This window comes from Nestor notabilis, unplaced genomic scaffold (assembly GCF_000696875.1).
Source record: "Nestor notabilis isolate BGI_N333 unplaced genomic scaffold, ASM69687v1 scaffold5044, whole genome shotgun sequence".
NCBI lineage: Eukaryota > Metazoa > Chordata > Aves > Psittaciformes > Psittacidae > Nestor > Nestor notabilis.
Genome location: NW_009926746.1, coordinates 1 through 18,628, shown reverse-complemented (window position 1 = coordinate 18,628; position 18,628 = coordinate 1). Strand labels below are relative to the sequence as shown.

General features: G+C 37.4%; 1 protein-coding gene across 1 annotated transcript in view; it reads right to left on the bottom strand.

The window, feature by feature from the left end:
- The window catches only part of GPI (glucose-6-phosphate isomerase), a gene marked incomplete at its 5' end in the record, with an annotated part of 17,921 nt that extends 3,197 nt beyond the window's left edge, over positions 1–14,724 (bottom strand). Inside the window, 13 exons of the mRNA XM_010013700.1 lie at positions 1,107–1,183; positions 1,525–1,654; positions 2,015–2,167; positions 2,381–2,424; positions 3,966–4,026; positions 4,961–5,014; positions 5,828–5,872; positions 6,917–6,988; positions 8,744–8,890; positions 8,976–9,059; positions 11,096–11,215; positions 14,056–14,124; positions 14,634–14,724. Coding sequence (XP_010012002.1) covers positions 1,107–1,183; positions 1,525–1,654; positions 2,015–2,167; positions 2,381–2,424; positions 3,966–4,026; positions 4,961–5,014; positions 5,828–5,872; positions 6,917–6,988; positions 8,744–8,890; positions 8,976–9,059; positions 11,096–11,215; positions 14,056–14,124; positions 14,634–14,724 — 1,147 coding nt within the window. The remainder of the gene's footprint in view (positions 1–1,106; positions 1,184–1,524; positions 1,655–2,014; positions 2,168–2,380; positions 2,425–3,965; positions 4,027–4,960; positions 5,015–5,827; positions 5,873–6,916; positions 6,989–8,743; positions 8,891–8,975; positions 9,060–11,095; positions 11,216–14,055; positions 14,125–14,633) is intronic.
- Between the last annotated feature and the right edge of the window lie 3,904 nt (positions 14,725–18,628).

Below are 18,628 nucleotides of genomic sequence, written 5' to 3'. Positions count from 1 at the left end.
AAGGAGCCACAGTTCCACACAGCTCTTTCACCAAGTATAGCCAATACTTTGCTTCATGGTACACCATGGCTGTAGATTCAGCTGGATAGGGTGCTGGGTCATTCATCTAGATCATGCTTTATCACGAAAGGGTGGACCAGATGATCCTTCCAAGCTGGGATTCTATAACATGCATGACATGCCAGGTGCAACAATTAGTCAAAGGAAACCAAGACATACTTACTCTGTACAAAGGAAAACCACAGCATACCATATACCAATCCTTACCAATCAAGTTTTTGTTCTATTCCTTGCCTAATGTTAACTTGAAAATTCATGTGTACTTTCATCCTACCCATTACACTGAGGACAATCTCCTACTGTATCTACAATCGAATGAAACCTTTTCTCCCCTTCTTTTGCAAAGCCACGTCCTTCAAAAACTTTTGCCTGGACTTGGTACTACTTGACAAAAAATTACTACTACAATTTAATAGAATTTGAATTCTGGTATCAAGAAAAGATTGAAATTCAGTGAGGAAATATGCATTTTCTGAAGCATGCACTTTGTAGTAGACCTGGATATGTTTCCACCTACAACACTTAAAATTGTTCGGCAGTTCGCTGTAAGTCTTCAGTCAGATGATACATTAAACTAAAATTGGGCTTGTTAAAAAAATATCTATCTGTAGGCGGCTTTCACCCTAGCCATACTAGTATACTCACTAAACTTTGTCCTGGAACGAGACTTGAAAACTTCCTCTGAGATGCTGCTGCATCAGCTGTGAGAATTTACTTCTACTCTGCAAGAACTCCACTCCTTACAATTCCTACAAGGAGTTTTCTCTACAGATACTTAATTGGTCAACTCTTTCCAGCCTCCATAGGCCAACAGGCCACACCACTGCTCTGCCTCAAGAACTGTGGATGCCATTTCACAAACAAAAATACAACTCTATTACATATGTAATTGTAATTAAGATCTTTTCAAACCTATTATGAATGTTCACAGAGTCTATGTGTAGTTTCAAAAAAGACATTTAGAAATATTCCACACTGCAATACTGTGTAAGCTTCAGTGCCTTCAGCCACAGTAATATGGGTGCTCTGACAAAAGAGCTTATTACCTTGTGATGCAAGCCATTTCTGACTGGATGCTGGGTCTGGACTGGGATCAGGAAGTCACAAGGAATCATGCGAGTTCCTGTAAGAAAAGGCACATTAATAACCCTGCAACATGAATGTCTCAAAAAAAACCCCTTCAACTCTCAAAGACTCAGCCACTTAAAAAGCTTTTTAAAAAAGGTTTTTATTAACAGCAGGGGGAAGTGACAGTACAGCTCAGTAGTTTTAGTTTTAGTTGACCCTCCTTATTTTAGGGTTAAAGCCTGCATCCTGTAGCCACTAATTAATAGCACCATAGCAATGTGATGCTAAGTAACATAAGAGTCCAGCCTTTAAAACAGCATCAAATCTGCAGACTTACAGCTTTGTAGCCATTCATAATTGAATTCTAAACTAAGGTATTGAATAGTTTCATTTTACCTTGATGAATGAGCTGGTAAAAAGCATGCTGCCCATTGGTGCCAGGCTCTCCCCACACAATAGGGCCAGTATTGTAGTCCACTCGAGAGCCTTTCTTGGTAATGTATTTGCCATTAGATTCCATATCCCCCTAAAAGAAGGGAAAGGCTGTATCACCATTCTTGCAGAACCAAACAGTATCAGTACAAGTTTCCATACATACTTCAACTATAGGAAGTGTTGCTTATTTATAGGGACTTCATAAAAATCAGGGATAAAGCTGCTTAATTTATGGACATCAAGATAATGGGAGGTCTGAGGGGAAAAACCAAAAAAATAATCTAAGTTAACTGAGCAAATAAGCCAGTATCATGGCACCAGTCTATTTAGACCCTTGATAACATAAGTGACTGCAATTTTAACCTAGAAACATGCACTCAGGCTCTAAAACCAGGATGGAAGCATATCTACATACCTGTTTCTTGAAACTGTTATTCTGTCTGAGCCTTACCTGCTGGAAGTAGGCAGCAAAGCGGTGCATGTACTGGTCATAGGGCAGAAGAGCATGGGTTTCACATCCATAGCAGTTTATATACCAGATCCCCAACATAGCCAACAGAACAGGCATGTTCTTCTCCAGCGGTGCAGTGTGGAAGTGATTATCCTATGTGACACAAAGGAAAAATTACACTTTTGATAAAGCAGTTGTCATTCCTCACAACTCTTACTGTTTTGATCCAGGGAGAACTTCCCAAGCACAGACATTTTAAAAGCACTGAGAGGACATAAGAAGTTGAACTTCAGAAACCAACCTGCCTTCAGTTATCTTACTAACAGCTCTGAAGAGGAACATCCAAAATAGGCATCACATACTCACCATCCAGTGGGCTCCTGAAAGCAGGCTCTCAAAGTTGTCAAACCCTAAATGGAAAAAGTCAGTTTGAATTTACAATTCAAACTTTATTTTCCTTGTAGAGACAACTGCAAACAGTTAAAATTCCTTGTGTGCAGCAAGGCTCCCAACTACTAACTGAGTTTAAAGTTGCACTTTGACTTCTCCCGAAATTTGCATCCTATAATTCCATATGCTGTTCTGACTGCAGCTTCAAAGCAAGTCCAACTTCATGAAGCATACTTCAAAAATATTTGCTTAAAATCCTCATTCAGACAGAATAAGCAACTAGGAGGAAAACAGAGGGTACACAGTTTTCAGCAAGTTTGAACACTTGTTCACTTCACAGCCACAGTGTGAAAGACATCCAATCCAAAAAAACAAGGGCAAGGCTAGTACAGCAGGGATTTCCATGTTGATCTGAGGAGAAACAACTGTAATATGGTTTTCTCAAAAAAGTGTATTTAAATCACTATTCATTTTCACTAATGAGTAGTTTAACACCATCCTTTCCTGCAAAGCCAGGTATCGTGATTTTCATATGGAGACGAAGTGCATAGCCATCAAAGCAGCAACTCTACCTATGGTCAGAAACCAGCTTTGGGAGATGAAGGATTTAAGAATAAGAAGTGCCAATAGACTGGCATGTCAGCCATCAGCATTGGATCTGTCTGACAGCAGAGATGAACAGTTTACTACAGACAAAACAGTTAAGTTCCTGAATGAAGTTTACTTTGCTGTTCATGTAAGTTTTTCTACACATGACAATTCCTATCCATATAATTCCAAAGCCATCAAAACCAGTGTTTTTTCTTCTAACCTCAGTTTAAGGGAATTCTAGCTTTTATTTAGAAAAATAAATGACATGGCTTCAGACTTTACATATCTGAAAGAAGCAATGAGGAAACAAATGCAAGGCTGCTGAAGAGCCTGCTCACCAGCAAACAGCAGTTCTTTAAGCTCTTTCACATTAACTGTACTCTCCACCTGTATTTGAGATCTGGATCAGAAATGCCCATCGTACAATACCAGTAGGTGGGAATTTGTTTCAAGGGTCTATGTTTGTCCCACAATCAAGTGCAGACAGAAACAGCATTACTGTATCATTAGGCCCTGTAGCCTAGCAAGTACTGGGGACAAAAGGAAGTAATGGGAGAAGAAGACAGTTAACAATGCTAAACGGAGCTCATATGCAGAACTGGAGACATAGGGCTTTGATGTTTAGTATGTATATATTCACAGAAACCACTCAAATAGTTTAGGAATGTGAGTTGCAAGGTTTGATTTTCAACACTGACAAGGCTTTACATATAACAGGCACTTTTGGGTATGCAAGCGACTCAAGAGATGCAATTTGTCTATTTGTACTTAAGCATGGATAACTTCCAAAACTGCATCTGCAGTACTAAAATCTCAACCCTGCCATTGCATTGGATTTTTTCACACAACTAACCACTCAGAAAAGGCTGGGTAAAACAATATTTACACCAAATCTGATCCACGATACACTATCATTAATGTATTCCATAGTTACATTCCTGAAGCAAACAAACATCATAGGAATACCTACCAATATGCAGGGCAATGGAGAGACCAATGGCAGACCACAGAGAATAGCGGCCACCAACCCACTGAAAACAAGAGACCAGTTTAGACAGGAAAAGTGCAAGGCTTTTAAATTCAAACTTTTTCAAATTATATGGAAATAGCAGTGTGTGCTTACACTATTCTCAGCAAAACCAGTGTTTCTGGTGATAATTCACTGTATATTACATGGTATTATCAAGGAAACCAGCACTTTACAGTAGCTCCCTAATGAATCCTAAAGTATGCATTTTTTGGGACTGTAGTTATCCTACTCATTCAATTTGTGTCACATCTATTGAAGATCCCTTGATTATTCCCACTCCCTAATACTAGAATTGCACCTTGTATTAACTGCTTTCCTAATGTCACCCCTCTACAGCTAAAGTCTGCTTCAGCAAGGTTTTGACACTGTCTAGGGAAAGGTAATGGTCTACATACACTTTTAAAGAGCAGCTTTAGAAATCTAGTTTGTCAGGCACATAGTGAATGAGGCATAAACCAACCTGTTTCCAACTAAGTAGAAGGGCCAAGACAAGGGCAATATACTTAAAATATACATCTGCTACAAAATGTCATATTAGCCTCACATTTCTGATGTTTGACATTTACAAGCCTAGATTATATACAGTAGACCCCCACAGTCAAATGTCACAGCTTATAATAACTACTTGCACAGAGGAATAACCTAAGACTTGTATCTCCTGTTACCCAACAGCTGATTAGACAGCCAAGAATACAGAAGACTCCTCTTCAGACCTTTGACTGCAGGATTTTAATGGAACAGCCAAGAGACGAGACTGTTTTGCTTGCTGAAACATTCTCAGTTAGGCTGCAAGTTTTCAGATGTTTCAGTACAGAGTACAACTGCTATAATTTCAGTGTTTTGACGGTTTCCTGACATCTAGTTAGCGTTTTCTGAAGCAAGTTAGATTATTCTAACAGTTAACATCCACCACGCAACAGTAGACATTTACTTACGTCCCAAAACTCAAACATGTTCTCTGGGTCAATTCCAAAGTCTTTAACTTTAGGCTAGAATAGAAAAAAAAATTCACACCAAAAGTAAACCCAACAATCTTTAAAAGCTTTATGACTAACAAATAAAAACCTCAAGTTGGATACCTATTAAATACACAATTCCTCAATTACATCTTTGATCTGAAAAATACATAGCATCCATCAGAAAAAAGTGTACCTTCCTTTCAGAGATCACTACCACTACTCAGCAATCTCAAATAAAATCAGTGATATACACATTTCCTAATAAAAGTGGCAATAGTTAGGAATTGAAATGACACTCATTTTACATTTAACAGAACCAGAATGGAAGAAAGGGTCACCACAGTGACAGCCTTTCAGTCACTACGCAGTCTAATTGCTGTTGGTCCTTTTACTTCACCCTTTTGCATGTAACACAACATCAAGGAGCATTATGCTCATTGTACACTACGAATTATTCACACAGACTACCTGCATCACTTCAGCACTTGAGAAGTCTAGGAGAGTAATATTTACATAACTCTGTTCACATGCACTTAAGCAACTACAGGTAACATTCATTAGTAACAGGACAGTCATTTCAAGTATAAGAGATCTGATTTCAGATTTAAAGCTCTAGCAGAAAAAGCACAAATCTACAAAAAAAGGTCCAATCCTGATACAGTTCATTACCCTAGAAGTGTTTCACTTTTTTAGTAGAATAAAAATATGCTTCCTTTCAAGAGAAAGACTAACTTTTGGTATTCAAGTAATGATATCTTAAAAGTTAGGCTTGCTTACTGCATTTTAAGATGAGGCCATCTTAAAGGTATATAGAAAAAAATAAAATACATTTGTTATACTTACAGCATTGGTAGACAAGGCAACGAAATGCTTGGCCACAGCTGAAGGCTTAAAAAAAAAAACCAAACCAAACACAGTGTTAGATCTAGAATGCTAATTGTGTTGAGTTCTGTTCATAAAGCTTATCTGCTACCACTTAAACAAAATACTGTTGACTATTGAAAGTTATTTTTGCATTATTGACTTGAAATTATCTTATCACATTCAGTGTGGGATTCGGCAGCATACCTGCCTGAAGATAACATTCTTATGAAGCCCTCTGGAAGCAGTCACTACTTAGAGCATCACACCATTTCCTTAAGAGTATGTTATCAGTTTGCAACATCAGTACCAACACTTTGGAGCACATGGTTTGTTGTACATGCACTACCCTTCCAACTAGGGTCAAAAGATCAAGACAACTGGTATTACTGATAAATCCCATGCTCCAGATTTAGACTTTGGTCTTTCAGTAAGTATTGTGGTGGACAAAGACGAGTTGTCTGCAGTAGTAGTGTAATAAGGAGTTTCGAAGCCCAGCTTTCAAACTATGTACAGCTACCCCGACTGGAACACGTTAAAGACCATCTTAATCACCTAAGCAGGCAGAATCTCCTTTTTTCTCTTAAAGGTTAGAAACAGGAAAAAAAGAACCAAACACAAGGTTTCTATTCATAGCACAGCCATCTGCCATAGAAATGTCAGTGTATCACTCCAACCATAACTTCATTTCTACTTTTTAAATATTTGCCAAGAATTGGAAGGTAATGCCACATAGACACCATATTCTTGGCTTTTCGTATCAGTGGTTCCACTAAATTAGTAGCCAGCTCTGAGGCAAATGGGACACTATTACTTAACAGGCAGGATTTGGGGGAACAATGCATGACAACCATTTATAATGAAAAAATAATGGCTTCACTTTGATCAGACATACAGCCCATGACTAACCATGAAGCACCGAAATGATATACATATAGGATTTGCTGACCTATACAGCTTATGTCTGAGCAGCCATTGGCTCTGCTCCAAAGGACACAGAATGAGCAGGGAGAAACTGCACAAGAAAAAGCTGTTGCATTCCATTATGCAACCTAAACATATTAGACTTACATCTTTAGCAGCATGTAAGAACCACTCTTTGGCCGTTTCTGCATTGGTGATAGTTTCTTGGGTGGTGAAAGTCTGCCCATCAGAAAACAAGGAAGTACGTAAAACACTGTACTTAAAATGGAACAGTTCAGGCAGCTAAAACATCACGTTTCAATCATCAGAGAAGAGCAACTGGAGATAATAACAGGCAGGTGCTGCCAGATTTCAGGAAAAAAGGAAGCTTATCAGTCCAATAAAGACTATTGCTGTAAAATTTATCTATTTAGTTTTAAACTAGCATGTATCTTAAATTGGAATAGTTATTCCTCATTTCCTATCTTCCCTCTACCAAACTGTTACGCAAAACCTTGAGACTAAATTCTCTGCTCTAGTCTTTCACTAAATGCAAAGTTTTAGCATTCAACTAGAAAGGAACCAAGTGAGCATCAAAACAGGATAACCTAGCTTGATTGTTGCCTTGTCCTTCAATTCCTACTTTTTCATGTAGGAGCACTCATTTCTCTTAAGACTCTTGCCATAATTTTGTTCTGCTAATTAGAGGAAAACATTTTGCTGCTTCATGAAGTGTGCACAGAAGTTCAGTCATGCAGTTTTGCAAATATCTACAACCATTCTGATTTACTCACCCATCAAAATTTAGCTTCAAGGGTGAACACTAGATTGAACCTACTCTCATCCATCTCAGAAACATTTCATTATGAAACACAAGCCTTTTATGGAAAACAAAAATGTGCCATTCATCCTCTTGCAAATATATCCAATTATCTAACTATAGTCTGGCAAACAGAAATGGAAGCGTTACTCTTTCAATTTGGCAGTCTTCTAAATCTTTGAACCGTAATCCTTGATCTCAATTATTCAAAGTAACCATTTGTATTAGTTTGTGAAGTTTCTTTATTATTCCATAAGTTGTTGCTTGGCTGCAGTATTGCCAAAATAAGATAACGAGCACCGCTGTAGAGCATGGCCAGCATTACACACACATTCATTTGTTACAGATCTTCAACAGCAAAAAGGTTCTACTGTGCTTTACAAACCCAAGTTACATAACTATGAAGTCTTCATCAATTTCCTCTGCTGTCAGAAGCATTCCTCAATGCAAGATGGCAGAGCAGTTGTGTTTATAGAATAGTTAATAGCAAGGCAAGACTTGAAGGTAGCTATTAAGTCTGTATTCAGAAATAAGTGCCATCTTTGCCACTTTGTAAGCAAAGAAGCTTACCTTTTATAGTGCTCAAAGAACTCATTTAAGTTATTTACGTGCAGACGTATTATTACTACCCTAAAACAGAATGAAGACATCCAAACTGCATGCAGCTAATACATTAATGCAGAACCAGAACACTGTTAGTAATTTACACTGTACTTAAAGAGGACCAAAAGTAACCTTGAATAAGAGTAAGGAATCAGGCAACAAGACCCTAAATTTAAAAAACAAAAAAAAACAAAAAAAAAAAACCACAAACAAACAAAAAACCAACAAACAAAAACAAACAAAAAAGCAACTACATTGGATCTGACACTCTACCTAGTAAAATAAAATTTTGTGAATAAAGCTGAAAACTTGTGTTGACTTAGAAACACAAGTTTCTAGACAACGCAAAATTGCTCATGGGTCTTACAGGTTAAGTAATTTTCAGCCCTTGACTTCTGGATTCCCAAGTATTTCAGCAGCAACACAAGCATGCACTTTAACTTCAGTATGAATCGTAACAGGCCTGTTTAGAAATAGTCCCTGATCTAGATCTTCCTGTGGACGTATATCTATTCTGACTGAATACTTTACAGTTAGACAAAGTCATACTCCAGTGCTTGTAGTAGACATACCTTTGATGCAATGATGAAGAGCGTAGTGTCTGGTTTAAGCTCAGCCAGGGTTTTGGCTATATGAGTACCATCAATGTTGGATACAAACCAAACACGAGGACCTCCCTTGGAATACGGTTTCAGAGCTTCAGTTACCATCAGAGGGCCCTGGATAGAAGCAAAAAGTTCTTATCTTCATTGCGAGTGTATACACACACAGAAAGATGTGGAAGATGTACAGAAGTCAGCTTACCAAGTCAGAGCCACCAATCCCAATATTGACAACATCAGTGATTGCCTTCCCAGTGTAGCCTTTCCATTCACCACCACGGACTCGCTGTGAGAAAAAGAATATTGCCATGACTATTTGATACTTAAAGTTAGTGATTCTAACACTGGAAATGCTGTGTTTTCAGGCACTATTGTAGAAAGTCTCTGAAGACAACTTTCAAGCTTACTTTAAAGCCTACACACAAAGCTACCTTCTTAACTCAAGATTTAGTTATATCCAAGATAACCCTTCATTAAGTGTTAGAAGTCTAATGCATGTATTTAAAAAACACACTGCAGTAACAAACGCTCCTGTGTGGACTGCTGTAGCAATAACAGTGTTGACAAAGGCAAAAGAAATAAAGCTAAAACTGAAAAGAGTATCGGGCATTGAACTATTTGCAACAAATATCAGAACCTGAAGGGGGTAAGTGTCTTTAATTAGAAGCAATTTTGCTAACTAAACCGAAAGACATTAGAATACAAGTAGAGCCATGCAGATAGCAATTTATTGGCAAACCAAACATTCAAAAAGCTTTTCCAGTGCACGTATGTTTGCATTAAGATTTACTTCTGGGCAGGTTTCTGCTCTATTCTTGTCATTTTAACAGTTACTGAGAGTTCTGATAAACAAAATTACAATCATTATGTAATATCAAAACACTGCATTGGATTTTGCCCATAAGGTACCACCTTATGCATTAAATTTTTCAATCACAAAATTAATCTTTCTAGTATCATGCATACTTCTACACAAATTCCCCAATATTAAATCAATTCTTCTACAACAAATCACCTGGTTATGCTGATAGCTGCTCTCCTCCACAGATGTTGAAGTTAAATCTTACAGAAAATACATTTCTAATATATACCATTTCTGTAGCCTGTAGATCACATTTTAAAATTCCATCTGCTTACATGAGTTAACTGAAACAAGCGTCTTTGTTAATCTTTTCAAATGAACTGCTTAACATGACTTTTATTTTGCAGAGAAGATACATCTGCACAGAAAGTGATATTCACCACCAACATCTTAATTAGTGAAAAAACTATACTGTGGAAAACACACCACTGAATTTCTGTAGCCAATTCAGATCTTGCATTATCTGAAGAAAATACCAAATTCAGACCAATTAGCATCAGTTATTGTGGTTTTGGCATTTATCCATTAGGAACTGGACACAGCCAAGGCTCATTTTGTATAGGTTAACAAGCATGAGTTGGCAGTGATTCCAGCCACTACCACCTGGATAAGATTCAATTAACCAAGTCTAGTCCCTCAGAGCCATGTTTAAAATGCACTATCTAGTAAACTTTTACTGATTAGTTTTATCACATAAATTTGACTTTGTTAAGAGTAACAAGTTCTTCAGAGTATTTCCTCAATTGCTCTGACAACACACCTACATTTTAAAAATGTACAGCATAAAAAAAAAAAAACAATTAATGATATTTGAAGATAATGCTTAATTGCTGTATTTAATTAGGGAACAACAAAAATCTCACACCACTAAAGCTGTAACAGAACAGAATCATAATGGAATCTGACATAAAACCAGTCTAAGAAACTATTTGAGTAGAGTGTAATCACATTGCAAGTGAGCAGGAATCTCCTACCTCTCTGATTTTACAATTGATAGAGGCAGTTTCTACTTAACAGAGACAAGTAACTGAAAAATTAGCAAGAAATAAGGCAAAATCTGAATGGTACTTAATGCCTTACAAGACTTCTGAAGTAAGTGCAAGATTACTGTGAAAAGAGCAAAATCTAGAAAGCCCATTAAGGAAAAAAAAATAAAGCACAAACAAAAAACCACAAACCAAAAAAAACAAAAAAAAAAACCCAAACAAACAAACAAAAAAAAAAAAAAGAGCCAAGCAAAAACCCAACCAAACCCAAAAAACCCAAACTGGGAAAAGAGAGAAAGGAGCAAATCATACTAAAGCTCTAACTCCATGCTTGAGCCAGAACTATTATTAACCTCAAACAATAGCACAGCAACTCATGTGAACCAGCCTACAATCAGTGCTTCACAATACACATAAGAACTTGGCTAGGTATAGAATAATTATATGAAAAATAAGCTATGGTAGTATTTATACCTGGCAGAAGTGTTTCATTTTGTCCAACACTTTGTTTACTTCTGGAACAACATCCTTCCCATCTACAAGTATTGGCACATTGGAACGATTTCTCAGAGCAATATGAAGCACAGCTCGGTTCTGAAACAAAAAGGGAAAAAAATTTATGAAGGTATTTCCAAATTATACCCAGAGGCCTCAGATGCCTCATCCAGGAGACAGTACAACCTTCAAGGCTTAAAAATTCTTTAGATTAACTGGAATTAGTAGAGCAGTAGTTTGTGGGTATATGACTGTAATACACACTCATCACCAGTCATCTAAATCACCTTCTCACTTCACAGAATCACTGCAGATGGCTTACCAAAGCACAGTATGCAAAGTAAACAAATAGCTTATTTGTTTACATTGCTAAGAAAGCTCAAGATCCCTTGGAAAGTATTTAACAACTGAGGGTCAGAATTCACCAATAATCAGTACTCATTGACCCTAATGATTTTGGCATGCTTCAGGTATACAAGAACGAAGTTGACCCCTATTAATGACAACACTGAAAATCAGTTACAACAAGCAGCCAAAGTTATTTTCTCTGGCATTTTCTCAATTACCCCGAGTAGTCTATTTTATATGGGAACAGACAAATGCATACTTATGGATTTGACAAAACAGAATACAATAAATAGCCATATTATCCTATCCACTGCTCACAATTAAGTGTTCCCTGAATACTAACACACCAGATATATTGGTGATACTTGTGTTGGGGAAAAAATCAGTTAGTATGCACTGTATTAATTCTCCAGTTATACACAAGTCAAAGCATTGAAATGTGGCCTGTGATTCACCTGTTTAGGAGCTGAACAGCTTGAGTCTAGAATGAAGGAGCTAGTCAATACTAATGAACAAATTAAAAAAATGGGTCTGTTCTACCTCATTGTTCCCTGCTACAGTGAAAGGCATTGTGAGACAAAGACAACACAGACAATACAAACTGCCAAGTTATGATTTAAATACCAAATGCTAATTCAAAAATCATTGAGTCTGTGGTTACTGACTTGGAATATGAAAAAGCTCTTTCAGTTACTAATTATCAAAGTGTACCCACTTACATTTAGGGTTAACAGAGGCGGGTTTTTTTGCAACTCAGCCATGGAATGGTATTTGACAAATACTGCTCACTATCCAGCTCGAGGGAAGCTTTGTCTTGATCAAGAGAAGCAGTCATTTTTGACCTGATGTCTACTGTTAAATGGAAGTATTTTCTAAGTATCAGGTGGACTAAGACAACTGTCCCCGTAACAAGAGGCTAGACGTGAGTTACCTTGCAATGCACTGTCTTTGTACCTTATCAAGCTGCAAGTTTTAACTCATCTGGGACAAACACCCAGCAACGACACACTTGGAGGCACTATAAAGAATTTCCACATAAGCACACACCATGCAGCCAGTGCCTGCAGCACCAAATACAGACAAGTCTTAAATGCTTGAGACAAATAGCTAAAAACGTTCTAAAACAGAACACGAGTAGTAGACAAGTCAGCTCTTGCCATTAAGGAGCTCCCTTCTGTCTTATTGCTTTAGGTTTATTCAGTCATGCTGTTTGACGGCATCCTGTTTTTAAGGTCTCAAGACAAATTTTACATTGTCCACACGCTCTTATTCCAGAGCCAAACCAATCTGATTTGGTATTCTACACAAACAGAAAAGAATTAAGCAAGTCAAATCTAATTCTAGGTCAACTTCTGACTGTAAATGAGAAACAGGCTGATCATGAAAAAGATATTTCTGGACTCATCATGCAGGTAATTGCTACATGAAATTGCCGTATCAAGACAGTAGCAAAGCAGGGAGTTAGCAGAAGCCAAATACATGGTTTAGTATTGTGTTTTAAGTGGTTTCATGAAAGTCACATCCTTCTGAGAAGACTTCAGCTCCTGCATTTGCTCTCATGCAGACAATGAAGAGTAACTCCATAATATATGGTCAAAGATGGGCTAACCCTGTAGCAATTTGTTACATGAGGCTAGGGACAGGCAGTATCTGAGGAGACAATTCTCCAGGTAGGTTTAAGGCATCATCTTCCTAGTGATTAGTACAGAAAGGAAAAGAACCATATCTCCAGTGAAGCTTTATCTTTCTGCGCATTCACAAACAATACAATGTCCAACTGGTGAGTTATTTTAAGCCAACAGCTTGTGCAACAGCTACATCAGTCAATAACCAAGTCAAAAGAAATACTGATTTCTGTGAATTTACCTCAAACATACTAAATAGCCTTTAATTTTCAAATTAGACTAAAAAAAAAAAAAAAAAAAAAAAAAAAATCACCTAAAGAGTTTCCAGGTTTTCCTATTTTTCATTTCAGAGGAAAAGGTATATTTGGTTTTCTGTACATATTGGTGAAGATTTTAATGTAATTACAACCTCCATATCCACAAAGGGGAAGATACTCATCCTCTTCCTGAAATAGGTGGCTAATTTCCCCAAGATTGTTTATAGCCTCTAATGTTAAATATATTGAAAGATAAGTAGCATTGACAGCTCAAAGCAGAAAGTCTTCCACAATCTTCACTAAAACTCCATAGGAAATTTACTAAGCTTTATGATCACCAACATCACGCAAAAGCATACAAGGGATACACGGAATGCAATACTCTGCTCCATGCCCGTTGCAAGACCTAACTTATCCTACCCTCTCTAAGAGAGAAGGGAAAACAAAAAATGTATCACCAAAATCTCTAAAATTAAGATGTGTGAGGAAGGGAGGATTGAATAGCTTTAGTCATAGACATTTTCTTCTGTCTCAGTCAGAGCTGTAAGAATTTCTCATTTAGGTAGTGCAGCAAGCGTTAGAATCATTCAGCATTTCAAAGTACCAATTAGAGCAAGTTGTTTTCAAGATTTCTTACATAGATGCATGAACATCTATAATACACAGGCACAACTGGAAGAGGAGGACCCATGGACAGAAATAGGCTTACCTCCGTGAAGTTGATCTTCTCTCCACTGAACATGCGCTCTCTGGCACTTTCCACACCCCTTGACTTTGCCTGAAAAATACAGAAATAGATTCCTTTTAAAAATACTAGGAGGCCAACATGCACTACAAAGGTCCAGCTACATTAAGTATGAATGTTTACCATAAGACAGTGAAACAAAAATTACAGTATTAGATTAAAAGACCCACCTGATTCTACCTTAAAAATTCTCTTCTTTTAAAGCAAGAATTATGCAAGCTGTTCATTTCCTTGAGATGTTACACAGTAACATGCGCTGAATGTCCAAGATGCAATAAATCCGTCTTAATAATTCAGTTTCATGTTGTCTTACTACTGTAAGATTCAGTAATCCCTTGTGCTAGCTTATAATTTCTTTCTTTTTTTAAAATGAAGAGTAGGAAAAGTAATTTTGCTATAGCTATTTTTGCTAGGACACATTTTTAAAACGGGAAGCACTACATGGTCTAAGCCTTCAGCTGAACCAGTAGCCAGGGAAGGGTTGCAAATACAGATACTAGGCTAAACTGAAGTTTTATTAATTCAACATTTTAAAGAGTTACCAGTTCCATCAGCATTTTCATCACTTCTTCTGTAACAAGGTTCTTTGAATAATCCAGTAAAATATCCCCATGATCAGTATTCAGAGTCAAGCTGTCAAAACAAACAGGTTTTTTTAATTGCAAATTCCTGGAGAACAACTGTTTTAAGCAAGACTATGATAACTCCTCTATAGATTAGAAAAGAATTTGAATCTAGTTATACCAAGTTAGTAAAGATGACCTGAGGGACTGATGTGCCCCACAAGTTTCATAAAATGACTTAGTGTGTTGTTTTAATTGAAGACCATGGTTTCCAATAAGCTAAATTATAGTGTCCACTTTCTGGTTGTGAAAGTCCAAATACAATAAAGTACATTTAATGCATAGCTGGACATTCTCATTCTATTTTCACTAAGCCACTACCACCCTCTAGCAATAATTAGCTTTTCCTAATATATCACAGGTAAAAAGCTTACCACATTCTTTTGCTGCTAAAAAACCTGAAGTGTCTACCTACAGGTCCTTTCAACAAATACAGTTAATATTTTATATGCTAACTTGAACAAGCATGATTTAAAATCCTATACAACTTCATGTACAGAAACAGTCTGTCAACTACTCTGCACAATTAAACTCCCATTTGTGCATGGTATAGTCTCACTGACCCAGTAGTCTCAAGTTATTTTACTAATCATCATATGAAAGCTATAGCCTAACACTTCAAACCACAAGCACTTTTGGGTTTACAGCTGAGATGAAACAGCAGTCCAGTAGAAATCAAGTGAGCCCATTTGTTTTTACTAGCTTTGTATCCATGTGAGAAGTTGTACAGTCCCTTCAAGCCCTTTACAGCACAGTTTTCTATCCATTTCTTCTTTGCACTAATTGACATCCAAAATACACCTTTACCCTAAACTGGAGAGCCCAAGTTCTTGAAATAATTCAGTAGGTCTTCTATACAAGCACAGAAGGCCTTTTGTATCTTACTCTCTTCTGCTCCACTTGCCAAGCCACAGGAAATTGCATGTTTCTAAATTCTCCATGCTTCCACATTCTTCACTACCTCCCCTGCTTTCTCCTTCCCAATATTGAGCACAGAAATATGCACTGTTATTTAAGTGACCATGTATGCCAGAAACTTCACAGGGACAAACCATGGCCTAATTCCTATTCCAAACAGATACAATATGAAAGAGCAAGCAAAATTCTGCCAAGGAAGAAGAATGAAGCTGAACTTGTAATAACAGCAATAATCAGCAAAGCCTACACATTGGGTGGCTTCATTAACTTGAGGCAAAAACATAGTAATGTGCTCTTTTTCTAGTCCTAAAATACAAGAGACAGTAAACAAGCAAACTGTCTTGAAGCACAATCTTTGAAGAGTGTTTTTTTTATAGGCATGAACACAAGGCAAAGAAGGAAAAACAGCATCATAACTGCTAATTGCCGTTCTCTTCACTGGGTTGCAAACAGTAATCCTGAAACCCTGACCATCCAGCACAAGGGTAGCTGGAATACAACTAGCTAAGAGAAGGATTGTCACCTCTCACCTGCCAAATTCGCTGTTTATTGGTACAGTACAGAAAAAAACATTAAGAACAAGTCCTGCAAGTCTGACAATTTATATATAGACAGGTCTCAGATTTGAACACAGTTTACTAATGATACATCAAGGCCATTAGTATAGTAATACTACTTCAGTTTAAAGAAGTATAACTCTTAAAATTCTCATATACAGTTTAATACAGAAAAATAGTCTTTGCCAGTATTCTACTCCATTAACATGAAATCCTTGCAATCTTGTCTTTATATTTACCTGGCATACACCTTTCTTCTAGAATTCATTTTGATTTTACTTACATGAATAAAAATCAGTCTAACTAAAGCTAAAAGACAAAACATCCCATGAAGTTCTGGCTGCATTCTAATCAGTATTCATTTGAAGAAACTGCAGAAAGATGGCATTCCAAGACATTTCACACAAAAAAGCAAGCAATGGTTACCAGATCTAACTTCCCACACACTGTGGAGCACACAGCATGCAACACAATTTCATCTTAAACCTTTACTCCAAAGGATCAACCCATTTCTAAACAGAAGCCCCAAACCCTGCAGCTCAGTTGCATTCTGCTACACTACCCATTCTGCAATGCAGCAGCTAATGGTAGCACTACCCAGGTGGAACAAGAGCTTTGTCACGTAAGCCACATCCACATTTAAGTGATGCAGCCCTTAAATGAAAGGTCACCTGCAACATCTCAGAATGATTTTATCTCTCAGCTATACACGAACTAAAGCTGTATGCAATCCCTAAATGTATTACTACACATGGATTCCCTGGTAGTATATTTTCCATTTAGATTACAGGCTCTTTCTGATCCTTCATAATGGACAAGCCAGCTAGCAGGAGTGTAATAATAGTGCTTTATATCCTACATTACCTATTTGCATCGAGAGTATCTTAATCAGCATCCAGGTATCTATTATCTGCTGACTTTTATGACAGCTGCATCAGATCAGTTCTAACCCCTTCGTAATAGTGGAGTTCTTCATGTTGTTAAGACCCACTGTTCCTACCAGACCTTACATTTAGGTGACAAAGAAAGCCAAAGGTATACCTTATAGGGTTGACTACACTCCCTATCAGGAAAACAGGAGATACAAATTCTGAGAAAGACAACAGGAAGAGAGGATCTTCTGTCTATCTTCTGCAGCATACAATCAGCAAGTGTAATGTTCTTGTAATAATATTAACTAGATACTTGTTTCTCAGACATAAAATACTCAGATTATAAGTTATTCACACCAGTCTGAAATTTCTCCAGAATCAGTGTCAGGAAGCACTTTTACATGGGTAGGTATAAATTTCTTTTTTCCTTCTAAATGAAGATAGATAGTGAATGATTTTTTTGACAATACCTAGCAGAACTAACTGAAATGTATTAACAAAGATTGATTTCACATGAAGAGACAGGTGCAAAGCACAGAGGACCCTGTGGCCAGCTCTCGAGACTGCTTAGGCTTTCAATGCACATTAACCACCATCATCCTGCTGATCTGGCTCAAAGTGGAAATCAGTGAGATGTATACAAGCAGATCTGCCAAACCAACCCAGGTTGTCAGTTCTTCAATTGTATTTTGGTATTTCATGATTGAAGTGGCAGCCAGTGAGATTAAGATGCAGTGCTACTCCCAACACAAGTACTTAAGCCATTCAGGAAGGAACCTTGTAAGAAATTGCTTCATTTTACCTTTTGATTTATTCAGCTAGTTTGCTTCAGCTTTCCCTTGTTCCAAGGATGCTACCAAATACAGCCTCTTCAAATATAGTACAGATAAGGAAATCTTGCAACCAGAACTAGCTCTCTTAGAGAAAACCTAGTAGATGTGGATAATATCAATAAAGTTATTTAATATTATAGAAAATCCTATTAGAAGAGCCAGATGAAGTCAATATTCCAAAATTTAGCACACCTTTTCCATCAACGCAAATGACATTTTAAGTCTCATCTACTGGTGTGCAGGACTTCATATGCAATATTTTATTTCAATTTAAGAAGTATCTAATGAGCTCAAAAGGAAAGAAAAGTCATTTTATCCAGGACAGTACTGAACAGCTTGATACTGCAACAAGTCTTACCCAAAAGTTTGAGAACAGAAGCTTGCTTCATCTCTATTACCGAGGCTCACTTTAAAACAGTCAGGGACACATCTACAGGCTATTACTTTCCAGATTGCTGGTATACACCAACAATGGAGCCACACACAGCTTCTGAGCACAGTCTTTGGTGTGCAGGATGAAATCGCCGAACGTTACTGTACTGCTTCCACTTACTTCCTCCTCCAGCTAAAATGTGTTGCAATGCATTTGCTGCAACGTGGAGAGCATGAAGCAAGGGAGGGCTAAACCTGCTAAACATCCCCCTCCTTCCCATCTCAGAACAGGAGTAAGCACCGCCGTACTCCTGACAGGTAGATGCACATGGATAGACGGCTCCTCGTGATTTTATCGCAGA